Source organism: Dysidea avara, chromosome 3 (assembly GCF_963678975.1).
Source record: "Dysidea avara chromosome 3, odDysAvar1.4, whole genome shotgun sequence".
In the NCBI taxonomy this organism is placed as follows: domain Eukaryota; kingdom Metazoa; phylum Porifera; class Demospongiae; order Dictyoceratida; family Dysideidae; genus Dysidea; species Dysidea avara.
Window position 1 is genome coordinate 4226686 of NC_089274.1, and position 17790 is coordinate 4244475.

The 17790-nt window shown below is 38.9% G+C and overlaps 2 protein-coding genes across 2 annotated transcripts in view; both read left to right on the forward strand.

Moving 5' to 3' along the window:
* Positions 1-10010, forward strand: LOC136248972 (polypeptide N-acetylgalactosaminyltransferase 13-like). Its single transcript, XM_066040848.1, has 6 exons — positions 1-328; positions 4983-5149; positions 6421-6920; positions 7580-7903; positions 9117-9359; positions 9759-10010. The coding sequence occupies exons 1-6, from the start codon at positions 42-44 to the stop codon at positions 9903-9905; spliced, it is 1668 nt and encodes a 555-aa protein (XP_065896920.1). The 5' UTR covers positions 1-41; the 3' UTR covers positions 9906-10010.
* LOC136248973 (WAS/WASL-interacting protein family member 1-like) overlaps positions 9984-17790 on the forward strand; it is a 25006-nt gene continuing 17199 nt past the window's right edge. Inside the window, exons 1-4 of the mRNA XM_066040849.1 lie at positions 9984-10120; positions 10345-10541; positions 11509-11727; positions 16444-17122. Of these exons, the coding sequence (XP_065896921.1) occupies positions 10346-10541; positions 11509-11727; positions 16444-17122 (1094 nt within the window). The 5' untranslated portion in view covers positions 9984-10120; position 10345. The remainder of the gene's footprint in view (positions 10121-10344; positions 10542-11508; positions 11728-16443; positions 17123-17790) is intronic.

Consider the following 17790-nt stretch of genomic DNA (forward strand, 5'->3'; position numbering starts at 1 on the left):
GTGTGATATCATGTATAGATGGCATTAAATAGGATAGTCTAATGGGGTTTTGTTCTCCTAAGAAACTATTACTCTGCTCTCTCATCCTAGTGGCACTAATATGGGGAGTGTTTATGATCAGTTCTATGGAGAACTGGGATACGGGGAAGCAGCCAGATAGCAAAGACAGTGAAAGCGAACAAGCAGTGGTAGATGTGATCAACCTTGTACCGCAAACTGAAGAGGAGAAGGTAGAGGAAAAGAGAGGGTTTGAGAGAAACGGGTTTAACCAGTTTGTGAGTGATCGTGTACCCCTGGACCGAGCAGTACCTGATACAAGAGACACGAGGTAGTAGCGTGTTATTGTACTACATTTTCAACCTGTACCCTAATTTAATATGGTAACCTCACACAAGACAAAACCTAACAATGCTGAAGAGTGTTTAGTGTGCTAATTGTGTTGCATATTGCATACATGCAGTGAATGTACACTCACCAGTGAGGAAGGATCCTTCACTTTAAAAATCTACATTTCAAAATAAATACATTTCTAACCTATCACGAGTTAGAAAGTGGGTAATGCCTCTTCCAGTTCTGTCAACAGTTGTACTCTCCACTTAACAAACAATATGGTAGTAGCGTTTCCCCTGAACAGTGCCTGCCAAAGTGCTGCTGGTAAAATTAAAAGTCATCACATATGCAAATAAAAGCACCTTTAGGGAAGAATCTTAGTGAATGTAGCTTCAAATCAGCATTAAATACAGAAGGTTGAATGTAGAATTTTCCTTTTTTTTTAAATATTGAAACATGCAAGAACATGTTTCAACATTTGCAAACTCACCTGTGGTACGTTCCTTTTCTAGTTCTAATGAGTGACTGCTTTGCCTTTCCTTCAAATGCAAGGTCATCTTCACACAAGGAAACCATACCGAGGTATTACTTTTCTGTATTGACTCCTTACTTAGAGGAACATTATTTAGATGTAACAAACTATTTGAAATGATTGCATTACTGTGAGAGGGAGTAGATACCTGTAGCTGTATTTGTACTAGTAATAGCGTATTTCACTGCTACTATTGAGACTTTTGTATGGGCAGTGAAACAGGTATGGTATTAATAAAAAAATTACATGGTGAGGACACCCTTAATATAAAAATCATACACATCCTTAAAAGATCAGAGCGTGGTGACAGTTTAGCTATAGAGATCGAAAGACAGCAACCACTTTCCTTAAGATAAGAATTGATATACTCTAATAAAGCAGTCACTGCCACATGGGTATATCACAGCAGGAGCTTATGAGCTGCCAAAGTTGCTGCCTTCGGCTCATAAGCTCCTGATCATAGCTATGTTAAACAAAAAAGTGTAAAAATTATTAATTTATTAGGTTTTAACAGTAGTGAAACAAACAACATAGCTTTGTGGGAAAATCTCTACTTTGGTATTGGTTTTTCCCACATAGTTTATTACAATTAACCACATCATCTTGTTTCACTACTTTTTGTTGCTGTGATTAGGTGTCATAATTTGTGGGTAAGTGTCTCCTCCCATTGATTGCATGTAAATATTTAGGCTTGGTTGAAGTGGTAACCAATCAGACCAGCTATCAGTAATTAAACTGCAGAGCTTTATTGTGAACCACTGTATGAACCACTACAGTGGTTCAAAATAGAGCTCACCTATGTTTTTAGCCAAAATTCTAATAGAACACTCACCTAAACTCCCTCTATCACAAAAGAAGCCGTAAAAGTTAATTTGGAAGATGTACTGTAGGTCTACTAGTAAATATGAAGTCATAATGAATCTAAAAGTTTTTTTTTTAATCTTGAAATATGCTATTTTGTACATCTGATTTTTTCCACAGGCCTACAAGAAAATCTGGATAAAATACATAACTTTCCTTCCTATGTTGTTCTTCATGTCATGACCTATTTTTAAATGCATATTGCAAAATCCGTTCTTAAAAAAAAGAGTTCACTTTGCCATTGCTGAAGTCACTGTAAAGAAACCCTATGTATTAATATAGTATCCGATTAATCCCAGTACTAGTATGAGGGTGATAACTTAGATATTGCCTGAGTGTACTGGGATATAACTAGTTTATATCCCAGTGTGAATCATAGCCAAAAAGCCTGATTTTAGTGCCTGTATTCTAATTAATTCATTTGTCACAAAGCGACTCAAGTAGCACAAACATACTCTAAATTACTAAACTTTAAGCAAATGTATCAATCTTACTGGTCTGCCTCTCCCTACTCACTTAACATGGCTGATTTTGAAGCTTGCCCCCCATGCACTAATTGAAAACCCACACACGGGGCAATAAGTTAGTTATCACCCAATGATCAGTTAGTTACAGTGTGGCACTTTGACACTCCCACACACTGGGATATATAATTAAGTGCAGCAATATTGCTGCATATACCATTTTTTCGAGTTTTATTTTTGTGAATTTTGTCAATGGCACAAAATTTTAGTACTCAAAATAGTTTGGATACAGGGGTAGCTTAGCTATATGGGAAACCTATTGTTTGCTTGTGAATTGTAATAGGTGTTTGAGATTATCATGTTTATCAACATCTGGATTCCAACCATTTGCATAAGTACAGTTACGTCCAGTAGGATATCTGTAATACCTACTGCATGAAATCCGTTGACAACAAAATCACTAGCTTTAATATCATCACACACACTGAAACCCTAGTGGTTTTAGCATAAACAGGGATCAATAGCCCTTTTGTCATTGCTTCTAACCAGAACTCTTCAGCTTTATACCAACAGCATACTTTTCTTGAAAACTAGTCTTTAACTGGCCTGTTGATACTTAAATCCAAGGGCTGTAAACAGTCTGCACAACGTGCAGACACTTCCACATGTTTGCTGCAAGGATCTGGAACTTTTGCTTTTTGGAGACAAACAGGAATCTTTCCAACATAAATCGCTTGCGGTGGGAGAAATTTGCCACTTGAAAGTACAAGATAACAATGCAGTCAGTTGTCGCTTGTCATCACTACCTGCTATTTCCATCCTCTTGGCACTCCATTGTCCAGTTAGATACCGGGGCATACTTCAAGCCCAGTAATAAAATCAGCAGGGAAATGTTTCATGTAACCTTGGTTATGATGTCTGCCCAAGAATTGCTTCTTTCCTTCTAAATCTACGTTTAGCTTTTCTTGCATCACACTGCTTAACTAAGTCCATTCTTCCTAGTAGCCACCTAACCCAATGAGAGGTTATGACAAAAGGACCTCTAACAAATTAGCATCACCTAATTATAATATTTACAACACTACCCATCCTGCATATTGCTTTAAGAAACTGCCTTACTTCTGCCTCTCCAATTAGCAGGGGTCTTCCTCATCACATAGTTGGTAGCTTGACTACATCACTTAGTTGGTAGCTTGACTACATCACTTAGTTGGTAGCTTGACTACTGGTTGATTAGAACTTCTCTTCCTTTATTCACTGTATTTGTCCTTCCAGCCATGGACAGTAGTTTCTTTCAACCCAGGAAATTCTTTTGTACTTTTAAAATGTCTAATGGCAGCAGTAACTCCATGTATGGCTGCATAGCGTCCAATTTGAGCTTGCTTTCCCCCATCATCCTGGATTTGTGTGTTGATCTCCTTTCATATTCTTGCCTTTGGTACAGAAGGTGGCAGCATGTATGGTTTTTTTGGTTTAAAAGTCATTTTTCTCCATTGTTTTTGCGCTAAGTTACTGGTAGGTAGTTTCAATCTGCTATACAATAATTATATTACGCTATCTGTCATGTGATACCATTTTTCAAATATCACATGATATTATACATGCTACCATATTTGTATAATTTTTGAGGGACGTAATTTTTGTGGATTTCGCAGTTGCTTGACTGTCCATGAAATTTTCATCCTTAAAAATTAAATATTATAAGGGTTGGCTGACTTGGCTCTGTGCTCAAATAGGTAACCTCAGTGAAAAAGGAGAGTGATCCTCGAAACAAAACCACAAAAATCCTGAAATTTATTGATCCACAAAAATTACGTACCTCGAAAATTTGTACGTAACTTATTGTGATCACAGAACTGCACATTACCAGAAGCCATACACACATTGCTGACCACAGCACGCTGTACAATAAAGTTCATCTGTAAGGCAACTTTAGTTTGTACTGAAGGCTGTACATGCAATTTAATGATTGGCTTGATATATTATGTTTAGTACTGTGAAGTATCAAGTACCACCAGCACTTTTTGTTTTATATCATTATCGTGGTATCCATAAACGGATTCGTAAAAACACACAGATCTCAATGGATGTGGTAGAGACTAAGGGAAACACAGTTTCCATAAATCAGGAGCAGATAAGTAGCTACTGAGCTCCCATGAAATGTACCACTTCAGATTTTTAGACATAGCAAAGGAAGCTATCTATCTACATGTATTATTCTTAGCAAGAACATGCATGTTGTTGTGTAGCAGCAATTTCAACGTACTCTTCAAGCTTTTCATAATAATATCATTGTCAATGGTATGTATCATATCCATTGAGTCCAAATGGATATCTGTGTGTGCGCATGCGTGCAACAATTTTGACTTTATAGCATTTGACATGTTCCATTGTAGTTGTGACTTGTTTGACTATTGTTTCTTTTTGTTTTCCATTGATCTCTATTTTCCATATGATTTTTATGTCGGAACACACTTAATTATGGCCATCTGTATCACAGCCTTTCCATAATGATACCTACCCCAAATGATATAGAATAGAACCACCTACCTATTAAAGTAAAACCTATTGGTAACTCTCTGCCTTACATTTAATTCCATGCCAATTTTCTCTAAGATGTGAAAATGTATCTACATAATTATATTTTTCCGTGCCACACATACAAGCAACACAATGAACACATACACGTAACTACATCAACACTAGTATGTATCAGTAAGGGATGCATTGATTTTGAGTATGAGGTAGTTCCTATGTCTATCAAATTCAGACTATATATGTTTGTTGTGTTGCAGGTGTGCTGGTCGTTCCTATCCCACTGACTTGCCAACCACCTCAGTCGTGATCATATTCCACAATGAGGCGTACACTGCACTGTTGCGTACTATTACTAGTGTCATCAACCGATCACCTGAAAACTTGTTGCATGAGATAATACTAGTAGATGACTTCAGTGACCATGGTGTGTTTGTCTGTCCGTTTGTGTGTAGTGTGTGTGTGTTTGGCAATTAAATCTTGTGCAGCATAATCCTCCTGGGGCAGGACTATTAACCTACAGGGGAAGCAGCTCACCCAGCAATAACATTACAATAGGGACCTGGTATTAACTGGAGAAGCAAATTCCCAACTGTCCTTGTCTCGCTTAGTGGTGCTGGGGTTGTTGTGGAACTTAATTTGGCAACCTCTCTTCATGAGACCTGCACTAGGCTCAAGTGCCTGAGTAATTCACAGGCATCCCAGTACTGGTTTACTGGGTGGCAATAACTGTGTTTTGCACGACTGCTGTAGGCTTTGTGTAGTGTGTTTGTGTAGTGTGTTTGTGTGTATGTGTGTGCGTTTGTGTGTGTGCGTTTGTGTGTGTGTGTGTGCGTGTGTTTGTGTGTGTTTGTGTATGTGTGTGTGCGTCGTTTGTGTGTGTGTGCATTTGTGTGTGTGTGTGTGTGTGCATACGTTTGTGTGTGTGTGCGTACGTTTGTGTGTGTGCATACGTTTGTGTGTGTGCGTACGTTTGTGTGTGATTTTTCAGTTTTTACAAATATTTATGTGACATCTAGTAAATTACAATGTACATATGTACAGTGTTTATATATAGCAAGGTTTTTCAAAGATAAAGTTGTCACAGAATGTCACAGTCCAAATTTTCTACATAGGGAAAAAATATCATACATCATCCCTTTTCCTTATTTTTGGGGGTGAGCATTGTATATTGTCTATATGGAGTCATAAAAGTGCGTATTGGAGTCATATGAAGTGAAGACTTTTACATGTTTACATAGAAATTCGGGGTGTTCTGATTGGTTTTGTGCTATACCCTGTCTACAAGAAAGCTCCAATGACACATCTACTTAATGCATTGTAACAATATGTAATGATGATTCCATGGTGATTGCACAATTATCTCCGTGACATGAGCACTTTTGAGGTGTTATTACATGATATATTTATTGGCCATAAGCAGTTCTCCACCAATGTTTGTCAAGGTTTATGTTAGCAGGTAGCTAGCTTTACTGTGCTAGAACATACCATATAGCAGGTTCTTTCGTGGATTGACAGCTATTCATGAAAAATTTGTTCCTCGAAATATTGACTCAATACACTTATCAAAGTGGCATTAAACAATTGCCAAGTCCTATTAGGTAGAGTATAGTACCATTGTCCTGTTGTTACTGTAACATGCAGTTTTTGTTTATATGATCCACATATTACCAGTAATTATATTTTATTGTGTTTTAGACGATCTAAAGGATAAATTAGACAATTATGCCGCCAGTCAACCAAAGCTCAAAATTCTAAGACATACAAAACGTGAAGGTCTGATCCATGCCCGTCTCACAGGAGCTGATGCAGCAACTGGTGATACAATAACATTCCTTGACTCTCACTGTGAGTGTAACGTTGGATGGCTAGAGCCTCTTTTGCACAGAATATACTTGGACAAGTCAACAGTGGTTTGTCCTGTAATTGATGTTATTAGTTGGGAGAAACTGGAGTACTCTACAATTAGGGGGCCACCTGGTGTGAGGGGTGGTTTTAATTGGGGGCTGCAGTTTAAGTGGAGAAAGATTCCAAACTATGAGCAGAAACGTCGTGAAGGAGATGAGACAAGAGAAGTGAAGTCCCCTACAATGGCAGGTGGTCTATTTACCATCGACAGGGAATACTTCTACAAGATTGGGGCCTATGACAGGGGAATGGACATCTGGGGTGGAGAAAATCTAGAGATTTCATTCCGAGTAAGTCAAACAAATGAGGAGTAGGGCTGTGCGATAATGAAAATACCTGTATCTTGATAATGAAGACCAATTTTATCTCGATAATAATTTTATCTCGATAAGGAGTGATCTGCACAAAACAATATAACTACACTTTCATACATACCATCTAAGGATAGTTTAGCAAATAGTTGTACATTAAAAGTAATTTAAAACAGTCTATAAGTTGAGAGTAGAGACATTTCATAAATATGTCATCCGAATGTATTTGGAATTTACAAAAACTTACGAGAAGTTTAAAAGTGTTATCTCGATAGTAAAAAACTGTTATAAAAACTGTTATCTTTATCACGATAATAGAAAATTGGCATTTAATCTAAATTATCTCCCAGCTCTAATGAGGGAGTAATTTTATGGAAGCTGTGAACGGTATTAAACTATTGACAGTTTAGTATTCCATACCATTCTAGTAAAGTGATATTACCTTCTCATGTACTAAAATCAAAAAATCTCAAAATCAAAAGATCTCCGTATATAGAGGTTTATCTATATTATGTTACTAAATAGAGGCCTTGCTACATATTATACATGAGCTACACATAAGCTACACATACCTGCACTTATGAAAGTGAAGTCCCCAACAATTCTACTCACCTTTTAAATCTTTAACTCCTGCACAGATCTGGATGTGTGGCGGCCAACTGGAGCTAATCCCCTGTTCACGGGTTGGCCATATTTTCCGTAAACGTCAACCATACACTTTCCCTGGAGGGGTAGATCAAATACTTGTCAGGAATAACCAGCGACTGGTCGAGGCATGGATGGATGAGTACAAGGAATACTTCTACGAGAAGAGGCCAGAAGTGAGAAAACGAAAATATGGTGATCTTAGTGAACGACTGGAACTGAGAAAGAAATTACAATGTAAATCGTTCAAGTGGTATTTAGAGAATGTTTATCCTGAACTGCCTCTACCCAATCAAAACTTATACCATGGTGGAGATGTGAGTTAATGGCATACACTAACATGTACACACCATGATGAATAGTGGCCACCTCTTTAATAAGGCCACTTTGTTATAGTGACCATGTCAAGTAGGTCCCAAACATAGCTAAGGTGTACTTCATGACCTCATAAATATAAGGCCGTAATTTTTTTTTGGTCCCAGAGTTGGCCTTGTTACTAAGGTGAGTATATACATATGATATCTATACCAGTTGTGTGTACTTGTACTTTACTGTAACAAAAATGCGGTAATTTACAAGCACCCACTGATCCTTTGTTGGTAGTGAAGCACTGTGTACACACTATATATACACTGTAGATACATACAGCTACACTCTCAGGTCTATTTTTGTAGTACATAAATAGCTGTGGCCTTTCTTTAATGTTAAATATGGGTATTGTGGTTAGTAGGGAGTTGGTAGTTTTTGTTCCATTGTTCTAATTGTCATCAATTGTAGCACCAATATGATGTATTAATGCTGGTGTATTTAATACCTTATTTGTCTGAAACTATTAATGTATGTAGTTCAATGAAACTGTTATTAGCCACCTGGTTGCTAAGACCACATTATTGTTATGGTCTTAAAACCATAGCTACATTGTCTAGCTGTAGTATACCAAACACTGTACTTTGTAAGCTGGAACATACTGTAGATTGTTGCTGTAAGGCCAAGCATTTTTTGTGTCATAATTTGTCTGAATACAAATTGTGAGAACCCTTTACTGAAATGTCATTGTGATAATGAAAGGAGCTCTATATAAGCCACCAAATGTTTTGTGGGCTGCAAAACCCACATAAAATTGATCAAATAATAATTTTAAAATAGTGTTGCTAAGTTACTCTGCTGTGTGTGGGAACACATTATACATTTTACTAGGCAATTGGCTGTTTTTAAGGTACCATATTTCCTTGGTAAAACGCCATAGTAGCCACACTTGAATGGTGCCACAATCAACTTTAACATTGTTTTCATAGTGGTCAAGTTTGATTAGTAGCTGCATCATTTTTTTTGAACTAAAGTAGTTAATACCACAGCGTTTAACCAAGTAAATACTGTATGGTACTTGGGCTATAGTTTAAATTTAATAGAGACTAATCTGTTTTGTGGTTGGTTTGTAAATTTTGTTTTACCTTGCAATAAATAATTTTACTTGCAGGCTGTAGTGCTCATTTATGTTCTATCTATCTGTGTACTCTCCTTCCTATATAGGTTCGTAATCATGACTCCAATATGTGTCTGGACACTTTTGGACGCAGGGAGGGTGGAGAGGTGTCTGTGTACACGTGTCATGGTCAAGCAGGCAATCAAGAGTTTGGCTTTACTGATCTGTTTGAGCTACAGTTTGAGGATGATCTGTGCCTTGATGTGCCCTCCCATCATCAAGGTGGTCCTGTAAAGATATTTAACTGTCATGGTCTGGGGGGTAACCAGAAATGGGAATACAAGGAAGAGGTGCGTGTGTACGTGCGTGCGTGTGTGTACGTGCGTGCGTGTGTGTACGTGCGTGCGTGTGTGTACGTGCGTGCGTGTGTGTACGTGCGTGCGTGTGTGTACGTGCGTGCGTGTGTGTGCGTATGTGTGTATGTGTGCTGCACATGTGCATGCATGCATAATGTGTGTACACATGTGTAAGTGCTTTCATGTGCATGTGTGTGGGGCAGATGTGTATTTTAGTTTGCCATGTAGTCAAGTGTAACAGCTTACATCAACACTTTAGTATGACCTTTTCCTAGTTTAATAAATTGTTGTTCCTAAATGAAATAAATAAATATTTCAGATTAGTATTTCCATTGTTCTTACATTGCACATTTGTGTACTGACGGTTTATAAGATATCTATTTCTTCCCCCAGAATCACTTACTCTACCACCCCATATCAAGACATTGTATGACGGTGGATGAAAACAAGAAACTCGTGATGAAAAATTGTGATGGTGGACCTTCACAGCAATGGCTGTTTTCTAGACACTACACACCAAAGCCAAGAATAAAAGGATAATTTATTTGTATTATACATTTTCTGTAAATATATCCAAATAGTATACGTACTATTTCGTAGTTTTACTTTATAAGTGTACGGAGATGTTCGTAAAGGTCACGGGAAGTGTGAAAAGTCGTAATCACGTGAAATTCTGCTGGTAAGGTAAAAATGGCTGTCTCGTCGGTATTGAAACGATAGGGCGTCAACTAATACAGTGAAGATAAACAGAGACGGTAATAAGTGTATGTGTGTCCATAATACCATTACGGTTAACAGTACATGTCACTTTTAAAACGTCTAGCCACCGCACCCTTTAATGTTTGTATCTAATACTCGCACTTGCCTGTGTTAATTGTTATAGTAAATAGTTGTAAACACCTGTGTCTTGACTGTGAGTGTTTTGTACGTCATGGAGATGTGGTGTGTTGAGTTTTTGTGCTTTTATTTCACGTGATAGAATGCCTCCACCACCGCCACCGCCCCCTCCGGGGCCACCACCGCCCCCAACGTTGTCTCAGGCGAACACAGAAAAGCCCAAGTTGAGCAAAAACGAGCAGAAAGACAGAGGTTCATTGTTGACTGATATCCATAAAGGAATGAGACTCAAGAAAGTTCAGACAAATGATCGTTCTGGTCCGACCCTAGATAATAAACGTAAGAATTAACAATTATGAACAAATGCTTGTTGAAAATTTTAAATTATGTCTATGGGCTATGTAAGGCAGTGAACATTAAAGTAATTGTCTACATGTAACAGATATTATAGTGTCTTGTGTGTAGCCGTCTTTTCAGGCTTGTAATTGCAATGGATTAAGTGATTCAGATTTGTAGTGGTGACTTTGCAGTGATTCTTTTGTCTTTCAGTATCAAGATGTGTATCTTAGTTATGATAAGGCTGTCCCCAAAAATGGATAGAACCAGCACAGCAAGATTTGTTCTGTACATTTTAAGAATTATTTTAAGATTGGTAACATGGTGTACTGTCACTCAGTTTGTCTTTAGGGGAAACATTAATATTGTTGTATAGACATTTGTGTATGTTTTCAGACACTTTACTGGTTTACTTACTAATCCCTAAATATCTTGCCAGAGTATGATCATATATGGTACAGGACAATAATTGTTTGTTGTTTAAATATTTACTAATAAAATGGATAATTGTGTAATTTATGAGAGGGGATACATGGTTGAGTGTGTTAGTTACAGTACGAATATTGGTAGTCCTGGATAGTCACCCCCCGTATTTTATCCCTCAAAATTACCCCTAATGTGCTGTTTGTGATTTGCTAGCAGTTCAAGCTATCTTTTGATTTCTATCTGTTAATGAGATATTTAGGGTATGAAAAGAGTTGGTAACTTGTTAGAAATGAAGGCATATATATGAAGCCCAAATACAAGTGTGGAATCTATTTTTGGGGCGATGGGAGTTTAGTGTGTACAACTAACTGGAAATTATGTGGGTAACTATTTATTTGGTGTGATATTTCATACACCACATTTGGGTAACTTTTTGGACTGCATGGTTTCTGTAGTGTTCTATTTCAAGGCTTTTTAAAACTTCCATTTGTACGTGTTTCTCTATAATTGTGTATTATTTATTTGCAATTTATCTACAATTCAGCTAAGCCTTCAGGAGGAGGAGGAGGTGGTCCGATGATGCCAAGTGGTGGTGGAGGACTTGCAGGTGGCCTGTTTGCTGGAGGAATGCCTAAACTCCGTTCCACCGGCAATCGTCCAGGTGGTCCACCCACCGGCAATCGTCCAGGTGGTCCACCCACCGGCAATCGTCCAGGTGGTCCACCCACCGGCAATCGTCCAGGTGGTCTGCCATCATCATCAGGTATTTTATTGTATTACAAACTGACTGCGTGCATACATGCACTCTTGACTAAAAATTCAATATGGTTAGATAAATTTTACTAATGGGCAGTTTTCATTAACTCTCAATCTCTCTACAAAATCATCCATATTATTTCTAGAGCTGTCGAGACTGAGAATTTTGTAACAGAGATATTTTCTATTTTATTTGTAAGTTGGTTCCAAAGAGATTTTTGCTGTAATAAAAAGTAATTGTGTTCTTAATTCATGGAGTCCTACATATACAAGTAGAAGGAAAAATTAGGAATTTTAAGCTGGATTAGGGATCAAAGAACAAAAAGTAGGGAAACAAGGGAACAGCTGAAAGTTGTGAATCAAGGGAGGCTGCCTATACCTGCAGATATACTAGTGGACATGTAATCCCTAATTCAGTCATGGTTATAGACTGAAGAGTGGGGATTAGATGTCCACTAGTATATCTGCAGGTATAGGCACCTCCCTTGTTTCATAACTTTCAGCTGTTCCCTTGTTTCCCTACTTTTTTGTTCTTTGATCCTAATCCAGCTTAAAATTCCTAATTTTTCCTTCTATTTGTTTGTTTACTTTTTTAATAACACAATTATGACTACTGGATCCATGTGTACCACATTAAAAGAAAGAATGGTACCTGGTATTCCATAAAATAATTTCTCGTCTAAATGCGTGCCCCAATAATCAATTACGCACTGAACAGTGAAGTGGCCATTACGCTTCGTTTGTAACTATGCTCCGCTCATTACACAGCGGTACAAACAAAGAACAGTACAAGAAACTTCTTTGCAATGAATCCAATTGCTACGGAAAACGCAGGCGAAAAGCATGACACAGCCAGAGGGAAACCATATCGCACTATCGCAAATCGACACCTTGTGTTGTCAGCAAAAAGAACTGGAACACAAAGGAGGACAAAGGTAAGTCCATGGTACATGCATTGTACATACTGCGGTTGGCGGAAAGGCACGTCTCGGGACAAAGTGACGTCAAACAGTGAAAAAATCAAGCCTGTATCCTTATCCATTGTTGAGTTATGCTTGGCAAAGGCATCGGTTAGTTAGTTAGTCAGAATAAAATTCTGTTAAATAGAAAATTTTAAAATTCCGTAGAAAGTCAGTCTGAAGGGATTTTTGGGCTTGGCTATGCCTAACCAATACTGCCAAGCTGTTATGAAGGAAATTTGAGGCTGGTTTTAGGGTGGTATTTTTGGGCAAGAAAGCCCAAAACTGCATGATCCCTAATATACAAGTAGTACTGTATATTAGATAGAAGCCACTATTGCTTTGGCTACTATTGGCCCAACATTGGTTGAAAATTGTATGTTGTGTAATGAATGTTAAGTGAAGGTGAAATACCCTGGAAATGAGAGTGGTGATTTGGTATTTAACTGGAGACCCCACAATGATATCCGATTTCAAGGGTCGATTAGTTATCATACATCACAATTAATGCTGGTAGATTTGTAAGTATACTTGCCTGACACATAAATGTGATTTTTGTAACTGTCTTATGCATGTTAACTTTTAAAAGGTACCATTGTGTACCGATGGCTGTGTTTTGTGTGCTATCTAGTGTTTGTGTGTGTGTATGTGTGTGTGTTAGCATGAATATAACAGTTCTTGGTTGAGGTTGAGGTACTTTTTATTGGCTCCAATTAGTGCTAAACATGTTTTTATTTATTTATTGTTGCTATTTTTGTTATGTGTTTTGCTGACCATAGTGGGTGTACCTTTAATGGCTAAAATATGATGCCTGTTGTGAAGAAGTATATATAAATGGACTGCTGAAATGCATTCAGTAAAGCAATTGTGTTTTAATGAAATGTTTAGAACTAGTTCCATGCTACAGTCTGTATATCAAGACTTCTCGATATAATGTAATCTGCATGACAGGGTATATCAATGATTTAGTTCCACCATTTATCATACACTACAGGTATACGATAGTACTGTATAGTAGGGACCACAAAAGTGTAGGTGTGGCCCACAAAAAGCATCACCCAAAAACCAGCCTCAATTTTCCCTAACGATGATGAGGCAGTATTGGTTAGGTAAAACTAAGCCCAAACAAGCTTTCAGATCAACCCGAAACGTTTTCAACAAGTTGCTACGGATTTTTTTAAATGGAATTTTTCTACTGCCTGACTGATTGATGCCTTCAGACAAGCGTAACTCGTGTCGCTTCGGTCTGAGAAGTGTCTTTTGGAATACCACAGTACGTACAATGGGGTTGAATGCATTCTTCATGGACTCACCAGTGTCCTCTTTTTTGTCCCATTCATCTTGGCTGACAGCGAAAGGTGTTGATTTGGCTGTAGCACGTGATGGCTTCCCTTTGTAACGAAAATCGTCAATATTTTTTATAGTGGCTACTTTGATTGCAGAGGTGCTTTTCGAACAGTTTTTGACTCGTAATGCTGTGTAACGGGTTGAACATAGCTGACAACGAAGCATAATGGGTACTTCGCTTTTCAGACAACGATAATCGGTAGCTGGGGTGCATGGTGCCATTTCTTTTGTTGCGGTATGCGTGGGTTCACCAGTCATAATAATTTTATTTTACAAAAAAAAAGTTAACAAACAAGTACACTAAAAAATTGGAGTTTCAACTAGTGTAGGGACCATAGCACACCGATAAAAAGTACTGAAACAAGCTGGAGTAGTGCATGATATTAAATCACAGTAAAACACAATAAGTAATAGTTGTAACATGGGAATGAGGGCTTTGTCTGATATGTATGCCCGACTGCCTGAGGACAGAGGGCCCCGTGTTACAGCTAATATGTAACACCAAGTATCGAACTACGCTATATGCTATGAAAAATGAGCCCGTAAAGTCCTATGGCATCGTTCAAACGACTCGATGATTTGTGTTGATTGGTGACTAATTGTAAGCGCAGTGGGCTCACTATGTACTTGTGACTACTGAGTTAAAGAACAGTGTATTCGAGAGAAGTATGGCACATTACGCAGAGGAACTCACCGTACAAAGAGAAAGATAGAAGCAGCTAACCTGGAAAACAAGCATCGAGGTTTCATCATGGTCGAGCGAGGTCGAGATTTCGATATTTCATCATGGTAGAGATTTCATCATGATCGCCATCCCATGCCTCGCCTCAACATTTCTACTAGTTAAAGTGACACATCTAGATGGAATTTCAGCCATTGCGATTCCATGCGGACCACCCGTTAAAACATTTAAGGTGTTAAATCTGAGCAATCAACAGTGGTCAGGTTTACGAGAAGAAACGAAGGTATGCGGGTTACTTTACGGGCTCATTTTTCACAACCTATAGTGCAGTTCGATACTCTCCCTCCCCATTATATACTCTTGGTAACACTTATCAAGCTGATAGCCTGTACAGGGCGATCAATCACCCAAGCAAATACAAGTGCAGCCACTGGATCCATTAGATATGTATACCTAAAATTTTCGATTATGGGTCAGCAGCTAGTACATTCTGGTTACGTTCGGTTGTGATGAACAGACATATCCTAGAGATATCACGGAGGATTTCGGTTACGCAAGTTTAATGTTTTAATCAGTGCTATTGAATCGTTTATGGAAAAGGTACAGGATTCACTAAAGGCCTAGATAGGTAAGCTTGCTTGTAGGGTTACTCCATGCAGAGTGGTAACTTTGTGATGGGGGCGTGTCCATATTCGAAAACGTGTGGAAATGATTGGTGAATAAGCTATAGCATGAGTTCTCACCTCAATCCAGCATTTTTCAACTCGTAGGATGGCGAGGATAACAAAACGCTCTCCGTATGAGTGGTTTTCATGGCGAAATCCAAGGCGTGCATCCTAATCATGTGAGTATTAATCGATCCCCACAATCGATTTCAGCCTCAACGTCTATATAATCACTGCCCAGTTGTAGCCCGGCTACATTTCGTATGTAGCCTGGCTAGCTGGGCTACATACGAAATGTAGCCCAGGCGGCTCCTTTGATCTGAGGTGTGAAAATGTTACGTGAAGCGTTATATCCATACTGTGCTCAAGATACCATAAGAAGAGCACAGTAGGGATATAACACTTCTTATAGTTTACTGTGATTTAATATCATGCACTACTCCAGTTTGTTTCAGTACTTTTTATCGATGTGCTATGGTCCCTACTCTAGTTGAAAAATTCCAATTTTTTTTGTGTACTTGTAAAATATCGCACCTACTCAACACTAGTTCCAATACACAGACATTACCAAGTTGTGTGTGTGTGTGTGTGTGTGTGTGTGTGTGTGTGTGTGTGTGTGTGTGTGTGTGTGTGTGTGTGTGTGTGTGTGTGTGTGTGTGTGTGTGTGTGTGTGTGTGTGTGTGTGTGTGTGTGTGTGTGTGTGTGTGTGTGTGTGTGTGTGTGTGTGTGTGTGTGTGTGTGTGTGTGTGTGTGTGTGTGTGTGTGTGTGTGTGTGTGTGTGTGTGTGTGTGTGTGTGTGTGTGTGTGTGTGTGTGTGTGTGTGTGTGTGTGTGTGTGTGTGTGTGTGTGTGTGTGTGTGTGTGTGTGTGTGTGTGTGTGTGTGTGTGTGTGTGTGTGTGTGTGTGTGTGTGTGTGTGTGTGTGTGTGTGTGTGTGTGTGTGTGTGTTGGCTCAAATTACTTATCAAGTTGTATTGCATTACTTTATTTGGATGTGGTTAATACATAACTTGTAGTATGGGTTATCACTTGGTAGATAATGTGTTCAGTAATTGTTTTGTTTGTGTATTAGGAGTAAGACCTCCAGTTCCAGCACCATCGCAAAACAATGTTACATCACCTCCAAGAATGCCGATGCCCGGGCAAAGACCATCAGCAAATACCAGCTCAGCAGCAAATACCAGCTCAGCACCATCGTTGCCTTCCAGACAACCGCCATCAATTAGACCCCCACCTATTCCATCATCATCAAGGCCAGGCCCCCCACCGCCACCTACAAGAGATATGTCAAGAGAAGTGCCATCACCTCCTTCAAGAGATGCTCCGCCATTACCACCACCTTCAAGTAGTCGGCCCAGGCCACCACCACCCCCACGATCGTCATCTACAAATGTGGAGACTTCGGTGCAGAGTTCTATACAGTCGAGGCCTCTACCTGCTGCTCCTCACAACTTGGAGTCTTCTAATCCAGTGTCAAGTAGACCTCCTCCACCACCTGCTAATACAAGACCCAACTTTCCTGCTAATACAAGACCCAATGTACCTCCATCTTCAAGGGCTCATCCACCACCACCTCCAAGTAGAGGTCAGCCCCCACCGCCACCTCCTTCAAGAAATTCTGCTCATCTTGGTGGGAGTGTAAGCACCGGTAGCGTTACATCAGCCCCACCCCCTCCTCCACCAAACAGAGGGACACCAAGTGGAAGAACCCCAACAGTTGTGGCACCTCCTCCATCGTTGCCTAGTTCAAGGTGAGTGTGTAGTATCTGTATGTACAGTACTGTAAATTAGGAAAAAGTTGTTGTCAAAAATTTTTTCCGTCGTTGGCTGCATCGAAAACAATGAATTCAGTACTTATAGCTAACACTTCGCTAATCTTTCATGGCACCATACACCCACGAGAAAGTTTAGTTCGAGAAGTTGATTCTACTACACTTCAGCACTAGCTAGCTTCGTATTGAAAACCTTGTTGAAAGCTTGGTAGTGGGCCAGGTTCACTGGGCTACCTTGCTGATGCTAGGCACAATCGCTTTATACCAGCAGAACTGCTAGTGTTCTGAGTTAATAGCAATCATGATAACAGGTGCAAATGTTGCAGCATAGATATTATCTATCTCATAATTATTCACTAGCTATCGCTATACTGTATTTCAGTAAATTCGCTGTAATAAATTTTCTTTGTTTTATAAAAAAATATGTTGCATTGAAATTTTAAGCAAATATTTCAAGCATTGAAATTTTCCTGATTTACAGTATGTACTTGGTATAGTGCGTGTGGTGCATGTACATGTGTTTGTGTGTGTGTGTGTGTGTTTGTTTGTTTGTTTGTTTGTTTTGTTGTTTTGTGTGTGTGTGTGTTTGTTTTGTGTGTGTGTGTGGCTGGGTAGTTTTGCATAAATATACCAGGTAAGACTTCTGG

Bases quoted from the DNA above. Each gene is read 5' to 3' on its own strand.
- LOC136248972 (XM_066040848.1), top strand. From the start codon at position 42: ATGGGGTTTTGTTCTCCTAAGAAACTATTACTCTGCTCTCTCATCCTA. The intron at 5,150-6,420 runs GTGTGTTTGTCT...ATTGTGTTTTAG, and splicing joins AGATGACTTCAGTGACCATG to ACGATCTAAAGGATAAATTA. The intron at 6,921-7,579 runs GTAAGTCAAACA...ACTCCTGCACAG, and splicing joins ATCTAGAGATTTCATTCCGA to ATCTGGATGTGTGGCGGCCA.